This window comes from Electrona antarctica, assembly GCF_951216825.1.
Source record: "Electrona antarctica genome assembly, contig: scaffold_330, whole genome shotgun sequence".
Classification (NCBI taxonomy): domain Eukaryota; kingdom Metazoa; phylum Chordata; class Actinopteri; order Myctophiformes; family Myctophidae; genus Electrona; species Electrona antarctica.
In genome coordinates, this window is record NW_027637352.1 from 45,732 (window position 1) to 61,964 (window position 16,233).

General features: G+C 51.7%; 1 protein-coding gene across 1 annotated transcript in view; it reads right to left on the reverse strand.

Annotated features, from left to right (window-relative positions):
* The window catches only part of LOC306918980 (AP-3 complex subunit beta-1-like), a gene marked incomplete at its 3' end in the record, with an annotated part of 146,027 nt that overhangs the window by 42,753 nt on the left and 87,041 nt on the right, over positions 1–16,233 (reverse strand). The window contains exons 14-17 of the mRNA XM_079531816.1: positions 13,291–13,400; positions 12,967–13,143; positions 5,802–6,057; positions 3,880–4,010 (exon numbers count right to left, since the gene is read on the reverse strand). Of these exons, the coding sequence (XP_079387942.1) occupies positions 3,880–4,010; positions 5,802–6,057; positions 12,967–13,143; positions 13,291–13,400 (674 nt within the window). The remainder of the gene's footprint in view (positions 1–3,879; positions 4,011–5,801; positions 6,058–12,966; positions 13,144–13,290; positions 13,401–16,233) is intronic.

The window sequence follows — 16,233 nt, forward strand, 5'->3', positions numbered from 1 at the left end:
TGACCTACCAGGAGACCATGGGACCATGTGACCTACCAGGAGACCATGGGACCATGGGACCATGGGACCTACCAGGAGACCATGGGACCATGGGACCATGGGACCTACCAGGAGACCATGGAACCATGGGACCATGGGACCATGTGACCTACCAGGAGACCATGGGACCATGGGACCTACCAGGAGACCATGGGACCATGGGACCATGTGACCTACCAGGAGACCATGGGACCATGTGACCTACCAGGAGACCATGGGACCATGGGACCATGTGACCTACCAGGAGACCATGGGACCATGGGACCATGGTCCCATGTGACCTACCAGGAGACCATGGGACCATGTGACCTACCATAAGACCATGGGACCATGGGACCATGGTCCCATGTGACCTACCAGGAGACCATGGGACCATGGGACCATGTGACCTACCAGGAGACCATGGGACCATGGGACCATGTGACCTACCAGGAGACCATGGGACCATGGGACCATGGGACCTACCAGGAGACCATGGGACCATGGGACCCGTTGGACCATGGGACCCGTTGGACCATGGGACCATGGGACCCGTTGGACCATGGGACCATGGGACCATGGGACCATGGGACCCGTTGGACCATGGGACCCGTTGCTTTTTTTTAATATATATCATTTTTATCCCACGATTTTGTAACCCATTTTTCACCCCTGTGTCAATGATCTAATGTGATCCTGGGCTCTACACACCCTCCGCCAACCTAGTCCCCATATACGGGGGACATGGGGGGAGCAACGGACTTGAACTCATGCTTCCTTCATCCTTCATGCCTGAGTGTCCAAGTGAGGTTACCTACCCTAGGGGACAAGGGGAGAACATGTGAGGGTACCTACCCTAGGGGACATGGGGAGAACATGTGAGGGTACCTACCCTAGGGGACACGGAGAGAACATGTGAGGGTACCTACCCTAGGGGACACGGGGATAACATGTGAGGATACCTACCCTAGGGGACACGGGGATAACATGTGAGGGTACCTACCCTAGGAGACACGGGGAGACCCTAGGGGAACACGGGGAGAACATGTGAGGGTACCTACCCTAGGGGACACGGGGAGAACATGTGAGGGTACCTACCCTAGGGGACAAGAGGAGAACATGTGAGGGTACCTACCCTAGGGGACACGGGGAGAACATGTGAGGGTACCTACCCTAGGGGGACACGGGGAGAACATGTGAGGATACCTACCCTAGGGGGACACGGGGATAACATGTGAGGGTACCTAGCCTAGGGGACACAGGGATAACATGTGAGGGTACCTAGCCTAGGGGACACAGGGAGACCCTAGGGGAACACGGGGAGAACATGTGAGGGTACCTACCCTAGGGGACACGGGGAGAACATGTGAGGGTACCTACCCTAGGGGACAAGGGGAGAACATGTGAGGGTACCTACCCTAGGGGACAAGAGGAGAACATGTGAGGGTACCTACCCTAGGGGACACGGGGAGAACATGTGAGGGTACCTACCCTAGGGGGACACGGGTAGAACATGTGATGGTACCTACCATAGGGGGACACGGGGAGAACATGTGAGGATACCTACCCTAGGGGACACGGGGATAACATGTGAGGGTACCTACCCTAGGGGGACACACGGAGAACATGTGAGGGTACCTACCCTAGGGGACATGGGGAGAACATGTGAGGGTACCTACCCTAGGGGACACGGGGATAACATGTGAGGATACCTACCCTAGGGGACACGGGGAGAACATGTGAGGGTACCTAGCCTAGGGGACACAGGGAGACCCTAGGGGAACACGGGGAGAACATGTGAGGGTACCTACCCTAGGGGACACGGGGAGAACATGTGAGGGTACCTACCCTAGGGGACAAGAGGAGAACATGTGAGGGTACCTACCCTAGGGGACACGGGGAGAACATGTGAGGGTACCTACCCTAGGGGGACACGGGGAGAACATGTGATGGTACCTACCCTAGGGGGACACGGGGAGAACATGTGAGGGTACCTACCCTAGGGGACAAGGGGAGAACATGTGAGGGTACCTACCCTAGGGGGACACACGGAGAACATGTGAGGGTACCTACCCTAGGGGACACGGGGAGAACATGTGAGGGTACCTACCCTAGGGGACACGGGGATAACATGTGAGGGTACCTACCCTAGGGGACACGGGGAGAACATGTGAGGGTACCTACCCTAGGGGGACACGGGGAGAACATGTGAGGGTACCTACCCTAGGGGACACGAGGAGAACATGTGAGGGTACCTACCCTAGGGGACACGGGGAGAACATGTGAGGGTACCTACCCTAGGGGACACGAGGAGAACATGTGAGGGTACCTACCCTAGGGGACAAGGGGAGAACATGTGAGGGTACCTACCCTAGGGGACATGGTGGGAACATGTGAGGGTACCTACCCTAGGGGACACGGGGGGAACATGTGAGGGTATCTACCCTAGGGGACACGGGGGGAACATGTGAGGGTACCTACCCTAGGGGACACGGGGGGAACATGTGAGGGTACCTACCCTAGGGGACATGGGGGGAACATGTGAGGGTACCTACCCTAGGGGACACGGGGGGAACATGTGAGGGTACCTACCCTAGGGGACACGGGGGAACATGTGAGGGTACCTACCCTAGGGGACATGGGGGGAACATGTGAGGGTACCTACCCTAGGGGACACGGGGGGAACATGTGAGGGTACCTACCCTAGGGGACACGGGGAGAACATGTGAGGGTACCTATCCTAGGGGGACACGGGGAGAACATGTGAGGGTACCTACCCTAGGGGACACGAGGAGAACATGTGAGGGTACCTACCCTAGGGGACAAGAGGAGAACATGTGAGGGTACCTACCCTAGGGGACACGAGGAGAACATGTGAGGGTACCTACCCTAGGGGACACGGGGAGCACATGTGAGGGTACCTACCCTAGGGGACACGAGGAGAACATGTGAGGGTTCCTACCCTAGGGGACACGAGGAGAACATGTGAGGGTACCTACCCTAGGGGACACGGGGAGAACATGTGAGGGTACCTACCCTAGGGGGACACGGGGAGAACATGTGAGGGTACCTACCCTAGGGGGACACGGGGAGAACATGTGAGGGTACCTACCCTAGGGGACATGGGGAGAACATGTGAGGGTACCTACCATAGGGGACACGGGGAGAACATGTGAGGGTACCTACCCTAGGGGACACGGGGAGAACATGTGAGGGTACCTACCCTAGGGGACACGGGGAGAACATGTGAGGGTACCTACCATAGGGGACACGGGGAGAACATGTGAGGGTACCTTAGCCTGGCTAATAAGCCAGACCGAATCAGCCGTTGGCAAAAAAAAATTGCCTGCCGTCGGATTACGGTCTGGAGAGGCTCAATTGTACGCCCATTTCCTACACCAGAGAACTGGTGTGGCCAATCGGTATGCAATATGGGCGGGCTTTGGTACAGTGACGTTCAATGCTTGAGACCTTTGACTGACAGTAGCTCTGACCAATTGCATCAAAGAGAAAATGTTTGAACCCGCCCCCCGGTAAACAAGATCCATACACAGCATCTCCAGACTCAAATACCACACGACAGTGTGATTTGAGTCTGGCTTATTAGCCAGGCTAAGGGTACCTACCCTAGGGGACACGGGGAGAACATGCAAAGTCCACACAGAAAGGCCCTTTCGCCAACTATGGGCACTGATGACGTGGAGGAGGAAACACGCCGCCAGCGCCCACAGCGTCCCGAGCGGGAATCGAACCCAGGACCTCCTAGCTGTGAGGCGACATCACTACCAACTGTGCCACCGTGCCCCCTAGGGGGCGCCACCGTGCCCCCAGACCCGTTTCTGAACGGCTCTATAGACCTACCGGCTCGATGACCTCCACGTTCCTCACGGACTGGTCCGGGGCGACCTCCGGCCAGTCGGACAGCTCCAGGTATCCGGACGCTTTGACGTTCAGAGTGTGGGACAGAGTGCCCAGCTGGTAGCGGTCTCTATCTGGAAGACAAAAGGTCCAAATGCAACCTTTAACACTCGCATGGCTGGAGTAAGGCCACCTCACAGACTCTCTAGTGTTAACCCATTTTGACCTGAGATCAGATTCTATAAATGTCTTCTACATCCTGACAGTTTTCTGAAAAAGCTATGTTTCTATGTCAGTCGTTCTTTGATTTTTCAAAAATAGCAGACCTACAAGCTCGTAGCGCGCCACTCTGTGGCACGCTACGAGCTTGTAGATCTTCTATTTTTCAACAGCTAAAGCATAACATGATGCTAACACCAAAAGGGGTTCCCGCCCAGCTGCTAAAGGGTCTCTATCTGACCGCGACGTCGATGATAATAAAATAAGATAAAGGAAAACCCTGGCAAGGGCTGAACGCAGTGAGAAATACAAAGTTATTATCTTAGTCTCCGTCTAAGGAATTTATCATCATCTAAGAGTGTGAGTAAGGGGATTCTTACTCACACTCTTAGAGTAAGAGTGTGAGTAGTGAGTAATGAAAATGCGGCACAAATCTTTGAATATATATATATATATGGGGGGGGGGGGGGATGGAACAACATATTTTCAGATGGGGGTCGGCGGCCAATTACATATTTTTTGGGGGGGGTCCTTGACATGAAAATGTTTGAGAACCACTGACATAGAAACATGAGGTTTTATCAGAAAACTGTCAGGATTTAGAAGACATTTTGTAGAATCGTCCTCAGGTCTAAATGTTTTAAAACCGTTGAAAACGGTGTATTTTTTCTTTTTTTACGATAACATGAAGGCAGACTGTAGGACGGGGGCTGGTTTGGGGTCTTAGGGGGCTGGTTTGGGGGGTCTTAGGGGTTCTTAGGGGGCTGGTTTGGGGGGTCTTAGGGGTTCTTAGGGGGATGGTTTGGGGTCTTAGGGGGCTGGTTTGGGGGGTCTTAGGGGTTCTTAGGGGGCTGGTTTGGGGGGTCTTAGGGGTTCTTAGGGGGCTGGTTTGGGGGGTCTTAGGGGTTCTTAGGGGGATGGTTTGGGGGGTCCTTAGGGGGCTGGTTTAGGGTCTTACCTTTAACCCCTTTTGGTGTTTTAATTATGTGGTGTTTACATTATGTTATAATTTAGCTATTGAAAAATAGCAGATCTACAAGCTCGAAGCGCCGAGTGGCGCGCTACGAGCTTGCAGGTCTGCTATTTTTGAAAAGTCGTGAAAATGTGGCGCAAATTTGGAATATATATTTTTTCAGAACGAACATTTTTAGGGGGCTGGTTTGGGGGTCCTTAGGGGGCTGGTTTGGGGGGTCTTAGGGGGTCTTAGGGGGCTGGTTTGGGGGGTCTTAGCGGGCTGGTTTGGGGGTTCTTAGGGGGCTGGTTTGGGGGTTCTGAGGGGGCTGGTTTGGGGGGTCTTAGGGGGCTGGTTTGGGGGTTCTTAGGGGCATGGTTTGGGGGGGTCTTACCTCTGAGGGCAGACTGCAGGACGGGGGCTGGTTTGGGGGGTCCTTAGGGGGCTGGTTTGGGGGGTCTTAGGGGTTCTTAGGGGGATGGTTTGGGGGGTCCTTAGGGGGCTGGTTTGGGGGGTCCTTAGGGGGCTGGTTTGGGGGGTCTTAGGGGGCTGGTTTGGGGGGTCCTTAGGGGGCTGGTTTGGGGGGTCCTTAGGGGGCTGGTTTGGGGTGTCTTAGGGGGCTGGTTTGGGGGTCCTTAGGGGGCTGGTTTGGGGTTCCTTAGGGGGCTGGTTTGGGGTTCCTTAGGGGGCTGGTTTGGGGTTCCTTAGGGGGCTGGTTTGGGGTTCCTTAGGGGGCTGGTTTGGGGGTCCTTACCTTTGAAGGCAGACTGCAGGACGGGGGCTGGTTTGGGGGGTCTTAGGGGGCTGGTTTGGGGGGTCTTACCTTTGAAGGCAGACTGCAGGACGGGGGCTGGTTTGGGCGCCAGGAGGATGCGCCGGGCGTACTTGCTCAGAGCGCCGCTCTGCTCGTTGGGGACGATGAGCTGGCGGATGAAGCGCGTGCGGTCTCTGATGTCATAGTTCTGGTCGTACTTCCCCAGGTTGAGGATGTACTGAGTCAGCAGCTTGGTCTGTGGAGCGCCAAGGGTTAATATTATTATTATTATGAACATACAGTAGGTCTGTGGAGCGCCAAGGGTTAATATTATTATTATTATGAACATACAGTAGGTCTGTGGAGCGCAGCGTTCAGGACAGACCAGGTATCAGACACATGATGTAGGTCAGTGGTTCTCAAAGTGGGGTCCGGGGACCCCCAGGGGTCCTTGAGGGAGTTCCAGGGGTCCGGGGACCCCCAGGGGTCCTTGAGGGAGTTCCAGGGGGTCCCCAGCTAAATGATAGTTCTAATGGGGGTCCCTGGCATCTCTCTTCTAATGGGGGTCCCTGGCATCTCTCTTCTAATGGGGGTCCCTGGCACATCTCTTCTAATGGGGGTCCCTGGCACATCTCTTCTAATGGGGGTCCCTGGCATCTCTCTTCTAATGGGGGTCCCTGGCATCTCTCTTCTAATGGGGGTGCCTGGCATATCTCTTCTAATGGGGGTCCCTGGCATAACTCTTCAAATGGGGGTCCCTGGCATCTCTCTTCAAATGGGGGTCCCTGGCATATCTCTTCTAATGGGGGTCCCTGGCATAACTCTTCTAATGGGGGTCCCTGGCATCTCTCTTCAAATGGGGGTCCCTGGCATCTCTCTTCTAATGGGGGTCCCTGGCATCTCTCTTCAAATGGGGGTCCCTGGCATATCTCTTCTAATGGGGGTCCCTGGCATCTCTCTTCTAATGGGGGTCCCTGGCATAACTCTTCTAATGGGGGTCCCTGGCATCTCTCTTCTAATGGGGGTCCCTGGCATATCTCTTCTAATGGGGGTCCCTGGCATATCTCTTCTAATGGGGGTCCCTGGCATCTCTCTTCAAATGGGGGTCCCTGGCATCTCTCTTCAAATGGGGTTCCCTGGCATATCTCTTCAAATGGGGTTCCCTGGCATCTCTCTTCTAATGGGGGTCCCTGGCATATCTCTTCTAATGGGGGTCCCTGGCATATCTCTTCTAATGGGGGTCCCTGGCATCTCTCTTCTAATGGGGGTCCCTGGCATCTCTCTTCTAATGGGGGTCCCTGGCATATATCTCTCTTCTAATGGGGGTCCCTGGCATATCTCTTCTAATGGGGGTCCCTGGCATCTCTCTTCTAATGGGGGTCCCTGGCATCTCTCTTCTAATGGGGGTCCCTGGCATCTCTCTTCTAATGGGGGTCCCTGGCATATATCTCTCTTCTAATGGGGGTCCCTGGCATCTATCTCTCTTCTAATGGGGGTCCCTGGCATCTATCTCTCTTCTAATGGGGGTCCCTGGCATCTATCTCTCTTCTAATGGGGGTCCCTGGCATCTATCTCTCTTCTAATGGGGGTCCCTGGCATCTATCTCTCTTCTAATGGGGGTCCCTGGCATCTCTCTTCTAATGGGGGTCCCTGGCATCTCTCTTCTAATGGGGGTCCCTGGCATCTCTCTTCTAATGGGGGTCCCTGGCATCTCTCTTCTAATGGGGGTCCCTGGCATCTCTCTTCTAATGGGGGTCCCTGGCACATCTCTTCTAATGGGGGTCCCTGGCACATCTCTTCTAATGGGGGTCCCTGGCATCTCTCTTCTAATGGGGGTCCCTGGCATCTCTCTTCTAATGGGGGTCCCTGGCACATCTCTTCTAATGGGGGTCCCTGGCACATCTCTTCTAATGGGGGTCCCTGGCACATCTCTTCTAATGGGGGTCCCTGGCACATCTCTTCTAATGGGGGTCCCTGGCATCTCTCTTCTAATGGGGGTCCCTGGCATCTCTCTTCTAATGGGGGTCCCTGGCATCTCTCTTCTAATGGGGGTCCATGGCATCTCTCTTCTAATGGGGGTCCCTGGCATATCTCTTCTAATGGGGGTCCCTGGCATATCTCTTCTAATGGGGGTCCCTGGCATATCTCTTCTAATGGGGGTCCCTGGCATCTCTCTTCTAATGGGGGTCCCTGGCATCTCTCTTCTAATGGGGGTCCCTGGCATCTCTCTTCTAATGGGGGTCCCTGGCATCTCTCTTCTAATGGGGGTCCCTGGCATCTCTCTTCTAATGGGGGTCCCTGGCATCTCTCTTCTAATGGGGGTCCCTGGCATCTCTCTTCTAATGGGGGTCCCTGGCATATATCTCTCTTCTAATGGGGGTCCCTGGCATCTATCTCTCTTCTAATGGGGGTCCCTGGCATATCTCTCTTCTAATGGGGGTCCCTGGCATCTCTCTTCTAATGGGGGTCCCTGGCATCTCTCTTCTAATGGGGGTCCCTGGCATCTCTCTTCTAATGGGGGTCCCTGGCATCTCTCTTCTAATGGGGGTCCCTGGCATCTCTCTTCTAATGGGGGTCCCTGGCATCTCTCTTCTAATGGGGGTCCCTGGCATCTATCTCTCTTCTAATGGGGGTCCCTGGCATCTATCTCTCTTCTAATGGGGGTCCCTGGCATATCTCTCTTCTAATGGGGGTCCCTGGCATCTCTCTTCTAATGGGGGTCCCTGGCACATCTCTTCTAATGGGGGTCCCTGGCACATCTCTTCTAATGGGGGTCCCTGGCACATCTCTTCTAATGGGGGTCCCTGGCACATCTCTTCTAATGGGGGTCCCTGGCATCTCTCTTCTAATGGGGGTCCCTGGCATCTCTCTTCTAATGGGGGTCCCTGGCATATCTCTTCTAATGGGGGTCCCTGGCATATCTCTTCTAATGGGGGTCCCTGGCATATCTCTTCTAATGGGGGTCCCTGGCATCTCTCTTCTAATGGGGGTCCCTGGCATCTCTCTTCTAATGGGGGTCCCTGGCATCTCTCTTCTAATGGGGGTCCCTGGCATATCTCTTCTAATGGGGGTCCCTGGCATATCTCTTCTAATGGGGGTCCCTGGCATATCTCTTCTAATGGGGGTCCCTGGCATATCTCTGCTAATGGGGGTCCCTGGCATATCTCTTCTAATGGGGGTCCCTGGCATCTCTCTTCTAATGGGGGTCCGTGGCATCTCTCTTCTAATGGGGGTCCCTGGCATATCTCTTCTAATGGGGGTCCCTGGCATATCTCTTCTAATGGGGGTCCCTGGCACATCTCTTCTAATGGGGGTCCCTGGCATATCTCTTCTAATGGGGGTCCCTGGCATATCTCTTCTAATGGGGGTCCCTGGCATCTCTCTTCTAATGGGGGTCCCTGGCATCTCTCTTCTAATGGGGGTCCCTGGCATCTCTCTTCTAATGGGGGTCCCTGGCATATCTCTTCTAATGGGGGTCCCTGGCATATCTCTTCTAATGGGGGTCCCTGGCTTATCTCTTCTAATGGGGGTCCCTGGCATATCTCTGCTAATGGGGGTCCCTGGCATATCTCTTCTAATGGGGGTCCCTGGCATCTCTCTTCTAATGGGGGTCCCTGGCATCTCTCTTCTAATGGGGGTCCCTGGCATATCTCTTCTAATGGGGGTCCCTGGCATATCTCTTCTAATGGGGGTCCCTGGCACATCTCTTCTAATGGGGGTCCCTGGCATATCTCTTCTAATGGGGGTCCCTGGCATGCCTCTTCTAATGGGGGTCCCTGGCATATCTCTTCTAATGGGGGTCCCTGGCACATCTCTTCTAATGGGGGTCCCTGGCATATCTCTTCTAATGGGGGTCCCTGGCATGCCTCTTCTAATGGGGGTCCCTGGCATATCTCTTCTAATGGGGGTCCCTGGCATGCCTCTTCTAATGGGGGTCCCAAACAGCAGATCAAGCTCGTAGCTCAAGCAGAGCTCGTAGCTCAGCAGCTCGTAGCGCAGCTCGTAGCTGCGTAGCCGTAGCTGCGTAGCAGCTCGTAGCTCGTAGCAGCTCGTAGCTCGCAGCTCGTAGCTGTTCGTAGCTCGCAGCTCGTAGCAGCTCGTAGCAGCTCGTAGCTCGTAGCTGCTCGTAGCAGCTCGTAGCAGCTCGTAGCTGCGTAGCAGCTCGTAGCTGCTCATAGCTTGTAGCTCGTAGCTCGTAGCAGCTCGTAGCTCGTAGCTGCGTAGCTCAGCTCGTAGCTCAGCAGATCAAGCTCGTAGCTCATAGCTCGTAGCGCGCCACTCGGTGCTGCGCTACGAGCTTGTAGGTCTGCTATTTTTTGAAAAATCGTGAAAATGCGGCAACAAATCTTTGAACATAATTATGTTCTTTCAGAAGACTTTTTTTTTATTTCGACGTCAGGCCTGAATGGGTTAACTATACCTGTCTAGAGTTGGTCAGGTAGAGGTAACTAGTGTAACTACCTGTCTAGAGTTGGTCAGGTAGAGGTAACTAGTGTAACTACCTGTCTAGAGTTGGTCAGGTAGAGGTAACTAGTGTAACTACCTGTCTAGAGTTGGTCAGGTAGAGGTAACTAGTGTAACTACCTGTCTAGAGTTGGTCAGGTAGAGGTAACTAGTGTAACTACCTGTCTAGAGTTGGTCAGGTAGAGGTAACTAGTGTAACTACCTGTCTAGAGTTGGTCAGGTAGAGGTAACTAGTGTAACTACCTGTCTAGAGTTGGTCAGGTAGAGGTTAACTAGGTTAACTACCTGTCTACTGTCTAGAGTTGGTCAGGTAGAGGTTAACTAGGTTAACTACCTGTCTAGAGTTGGTCAGGTAGAGGTTAACTAGGTTAACTACCTGTCTAGAGTTGGTCAGGTAGAGGTAACTAGTGTAACTACCTGTCTAGAGTTGGTCAGGTAGAGGTTAACTAGTGTAACTACCTGTCTAGAGTTGGTCAGGTAGAGGTTAACTAGGTTAACTACCTGTCTAGAGTTGGTCAGGTAGAGGTTAACTAGGTTAACTACCTGTCTAGAGTTGGTCAGGTAGAGGTTAACTAGGTTAACTACCTGTCTAGAGTTGGTCAGGTAGAGGTAACTAGTGTAACTACCTGTCTAGAGTTGGTCAGGTAGAGGTAACTAGTGTAACTACCTGTCTAGAGTTGGTCAGGTAGAGGTTAACTAGGTTAAATATACCTGTCTAGAGTTGGTCAGGTAGAGGTTAACTAGGTTAACTACCTGTCTAGAGTTGGTCAGGTAGAGGTTAACTAGGTTAACTACCTGTCTAGAGTTGGTCAGGTAGAGGTTAACTAGGTTAACTACCTGTCTAGAGTTGGTCAGGTAGAGGTTAACTAGGTTAACTATACCTGTTTAGAGTTGGTCAGGTAGAGGTTAACTAGGTTAACTATACCTGTCTAGAGTTGGTCAGGTAGAGGTTAACTAGTTTAACTACCTGTCTAGAGTTGGTCAGGTAGAGGTTAACTAGGTTAACTACCTGTCTAGAGTTGGTCAGGTAGAGGTTAACTAGGTTAACTACCTGTCTAGAGTTGGTCAGGTAGAGGTTAACTAGGTTAACTACCTGTCTAGAGTTGGTCAGGTAGAGGTTAACTAGGTTAACTATGCCTGTCTAGAGTTGGTCAGGTAGAGGTAACTAGTGTAACTACCTGTCTAGAGTTGGTCAGGTAGAGGTTAACTAGGTTAACTACCTGTCTAGAGTTGGTCAGGTAGAGGTTAACTAGGTTAACTACCTCTCTAGAGTTGGTCAGGTAGAGGTTAACTAGGTTAACTATACCTGTCTAGAGTTGGTCAGGTAGAGGTTAACTAGGTTAACTATACCTGTTTAGAGTTGGTCAGGTAGAGGTTAACTAGTGTAACTACCTGTCTAGAGTTGGTCAGGTAGAGGTTAACTAGGTTAACTATGCCTGTCTAGAGTTGGTCAGGTAGAGGTTAACTAGGTTAACTACCTGTCTAGAGTTGGTCAGGTAGAGGTTAACTAGGTTAACTATACCTGTCTAGAGTTGGTCAGGTAGAGGTTAACTAGGTTAACTATACCTGTCTAGAGTTGGTCAGGTAGAGGTAACTAGTGTAACTACCTGTCTAGAGTTGGTCAGGTAGAGGTTAACTAGTGTAACTACCTGTCTAGAGTTGGTCAGGTAGAGGTTAACTAGGTTAACTATACCTGTCTAGAGTTGGTCAGGTAGAGGTTATCTAGGTTAACTACCTGTCTAGAGTTGGTCAGGTAGAGGTTAACTAGGTTAACTATACCTGTCTAGAGTTGGTCAGGTAGAGGTTAACTAGGTTAACTATACCTGTCTAGAGTTGGTCAGGTAGAGGTAACTAGTGTAACTACCTGTCTAGAGTTGGTCAGGTAGAGGTTAACTAGTGTAAATACCTGTCTAGAGTTGGTCAGGTAGAGGTTAACTAGGTTAACTACCTGTCTAGAGTTGGTCAGGTAGAGGTTAACTAGGTTAACTATACCTGTCTAGAGTTGGTCAGGTAGAGGTTAACTAGGTTAACTATACCTGTCTAGAGTTGGTCAGGTAGAGGTAACTAGTGTAACTACCTGTCTAGAGTTGGTCAGGTAGAGGTAACTAGTGTAACTACCTGTCTAGAGTTGGTCAGGTAGAGGTAACTAGTGTAACTACCTGTCTAGAGTTGGTCAGGTAGAGGTTAACTAGTGTAAATACCTGTCTAGAGTTGGTCAGGTAGAGGTTAACTAGGTTAACTACCTGTCTAGAGTTGGTCAGGTAGAGGTTAACTAGGTTAACTATACCTGTCTAGAGTTGGTCAGGTAGAGGTAACTAGTGTAACTACCTGTCTAGAGTTGGTCAGGTAGAGGTAACTAGTGTAACTACCTGTCTAGAGTTGGTCAGGTAGAGGTAACTAGTGTAACTACCTGTCTAGAGTTGGTCAGGTAGAGGTTAACTAGTGTAACTACCTGTCTAGAGTTGGTCAGGTAGAGGTAACTAGTGTAACTACCTGTCTAGAGTTGGTCAGGTAGAGGTAACTAGTGTAACTACCTGTCTAGAGTTGGTCAGGTAGAGGTAACTAGTGTAACTACCTGTCTAGAGTTGGTCAGGTAGAGGTTAACTAGTGTAACTACCTGTCTAGAGTTGGTCAGGTAGAGGTTAACTAGTGCAACTACCTGTCTAGAGTTGGTCAGGTAGAGGTTAACTAGTGTAACTACCTGTCTAGAGTTGGTCAGGTAGAGTTTGGCCGCCAGGTTAACGGTCTGCAGCTTAACGATGTCCTCCTCGGCCGTGAAGCTCTTGGCCATCTTCCGCAGCACGTCGGGGGCGATCTTGGGGACGCGTTCGCAGTACTCGCCGATCAGCCACAGGATGCTGGCCCTCGCCATGGGGACCTGTTCCATTAGAGACATACAAGGGATCAGATGCAAAGATACAGTCTACCATTCATTGTCAATGGAAGCACAGCGACATGAAGATACAAAGATACAGTCTACCATTCATTGTCAATGGAAGCCAGTGATGTCACAGTGATGTCATACCGTGATGTTGTCAAACAGCTTGGCCATGTGTTTGATGATGTCACTATGCTGCGAGGGCTGAGTCTGTAGCAGCTTCTTGATGACCACCACGCTCTCTGCTACCACCGTCTCTGTACAGGGTACACATGTTACCATTATGGTCTCTGTAGGGTGATGACCACCACGCTCTCTGCTACCACCGTCTCTGTACAGGGTACACATGTTACCATTATGGTCTCTGTAGGGTGATGACCACCACGCTCTCTGCTACCACCGTCTCTGTACAGGGTACACATGTTACCATTATGGTCTCTGTAGGGTGATGACCACCACGCTCTCTGCTACCACCGTCTCTGTACAGGGTACACATGTTACCATTATGGTCTCTGTAGGGTGATGACCACCACGCTCTCTGCTACCACCGTCTCTGTACAGGGTACACATGTTACCATTATGGTCTCTGTAGGGTGATGACCACCACGCTCTCTGCTACCACCGTCTCTGTACAGGGTACACATGTTACCATTATGGTCTCTGTAGGGTGATGACCACCACGCTCTCTGCTACCACCGTCTCTGTACAGGGTACACATGCTACCATTATGATCTCTGTAGGGTGATGACCACCACGCTCTCTGCTACCACCGTCTCTGTACAGGGTACACATGTTACCATTATGGTCTCTGTAGGGTGATGACCACCACGCTCTCTGCTACCACCGTCTCTGTACAGGGTACACATGTTACCATTATGGTCTCTGTAGGGTGATGACCACCACGCTCTCTGCTACCACCGTCTCTGTACAGGGTACACATGCTACCATTATGGTCTCTGTAGGGTGATGACCACCACGCTCTCTGCTACCACCGTCTCTGTACAGGGTACACATGTTACCATTATGGTCTCTGTAGGGTGATGACCACCACGCTCTCTGCTACCACCGTCTCTGTACAGGGTACACATGCTACCATTATGGTCTCTGTAGGGTGATGACCACCACGCTCTCTGCTACCACCGTCTCTGTACAGGGTACACATGTTACCATTATGGTCTCTGTAGGGTGATGACCACCACGCTCTCTGCTACCACCGTCTCTGTACAGGGTACACATGTTACCATTATGGTCTCTGTAGGGTGATGACCACCACGCTCTCTGCTACCACCGTCTCTGTACAGGGTACACATGTTACCATTATGATCTCTGTAGGGTGATGACCACCACGCTCTCTGCTACCACCGTCTCTGTACAGGGTACACATGCTACCATTATGGTCTCTGTAGGGTACACATGTTACCATTATGGTCTCTGTAGGGTGATGACCACCACGCTCTCTGCTACCACCGTCTCTGTACAGGGTACACATGTTACCATTATGATCTCTGTAGGGTGATGACCACCACGCTCTCTGCTACCACCGTCTCTGTACAGGGTACACATGTTACCATTATGGTCTCTGTAGGGTGATGACCACCACGCTCTCTGCTACCACCGTCTCTGTACAGGGTACACATGCTACCATTATGGTCTCTGTAGGGTGATGACCACCACGCTCTCTGCTACCACCGTCTCTGTACAGGGTACACATGCTACCATTATGATCTCTGTAGGGTGATGACCACCACGCTCTCTGCTACCACCGTCTCTGTACAGGGTACACATGCTACCATTATGGTCTATGTAGGGTGATGACCACCACGCTCTCTGCTACCACCGTCTCTGTACAGGGTACACATGTTACCATTATGGTCTCTGTAGGGTGATGACCACCACGCTCTCTGCTACCACCGTCTCTGTACAGGGTACACATGCTACCATTATGATCTCTGTAGGGTGATGACCACCACGCTCTCTGCTACCACCGTCTCTGTACAGGGTACACATGCTACCATTATGGTCTATGTAGGGTGATGACCACCACGCTCTCTGCTACCACCGTCTCTGTACAGGGTACACATGTTACCATTATGGTCTCTGTAGGGTGATGACCACCACGCTCTCTGCTACCACCGTCTCTGTACAGGGTACACATGTTACCATTATGGTCTCTGTAGGGTGATGACCACCACGCTCTCTGCTACCACCGTCTCTGTACAGGGTACACATGTTACCATTATGGTCTCTGTAGGGTGATGACCACCACGCTCTCTGCTACCACCGTCTCTGTACAGGGTACACATGTTACCATTATGGTCTCTGTAGGGTGATGACCACCACGCTCTCTGCTACCACCGTCTCTGTACAGGGTACACATGTTACCATTATGGTCTCTGTAGGGTGATGACCACCACGCTCTCTGCTACCACCGTCTCTGTACAGGGTACACATGTTACCATTATGGTCTCTGTAGGGTGATGACCACCACGCTCTCTGCTACCACCGTCTCTGTACAGGGTACACATGTTACCATTATGGTCTCTGTAGGGTGATGACCACCACGCTCTCTGCTACCACCGTCTCTGTACAGGGTACACATGTTACCATTATGGTCTCTGTAGGGTGATGACCACCACGCTCTCTGCTACCACCGTCTCTGTACAGGGTACACATGTTACCATTATGGTCTCTGTAGGGTACACATGTTACCATTATGGTCTATGTAGGGTGATGACCACCACGCTCTCTGCTACCACCGTCTCTGTACAGGGTACACATGTTACCATTATGGTCTCTGTAGGGTACACATGTTACCATTATGGTCTATGTAGGGTACACATGTTACCATTATGGTCTCTGTAGGGTACACATGTTACCATTATGGTCTCTGTAGGGTACACATGTTACCATTATGGTCTATGTAGGGTACACATGTTACCATTATGGTCTCTGTAGGGTACACATGTTACCATTATGGTCTCTGTAGGGTACACATGTTACCATTATGGTCTCTGTAGGGTACACATGTTACCATTATGGTCTATGTAGGGTACACATGTTACCATTATGGTCTCTGTAGGGTACACATGT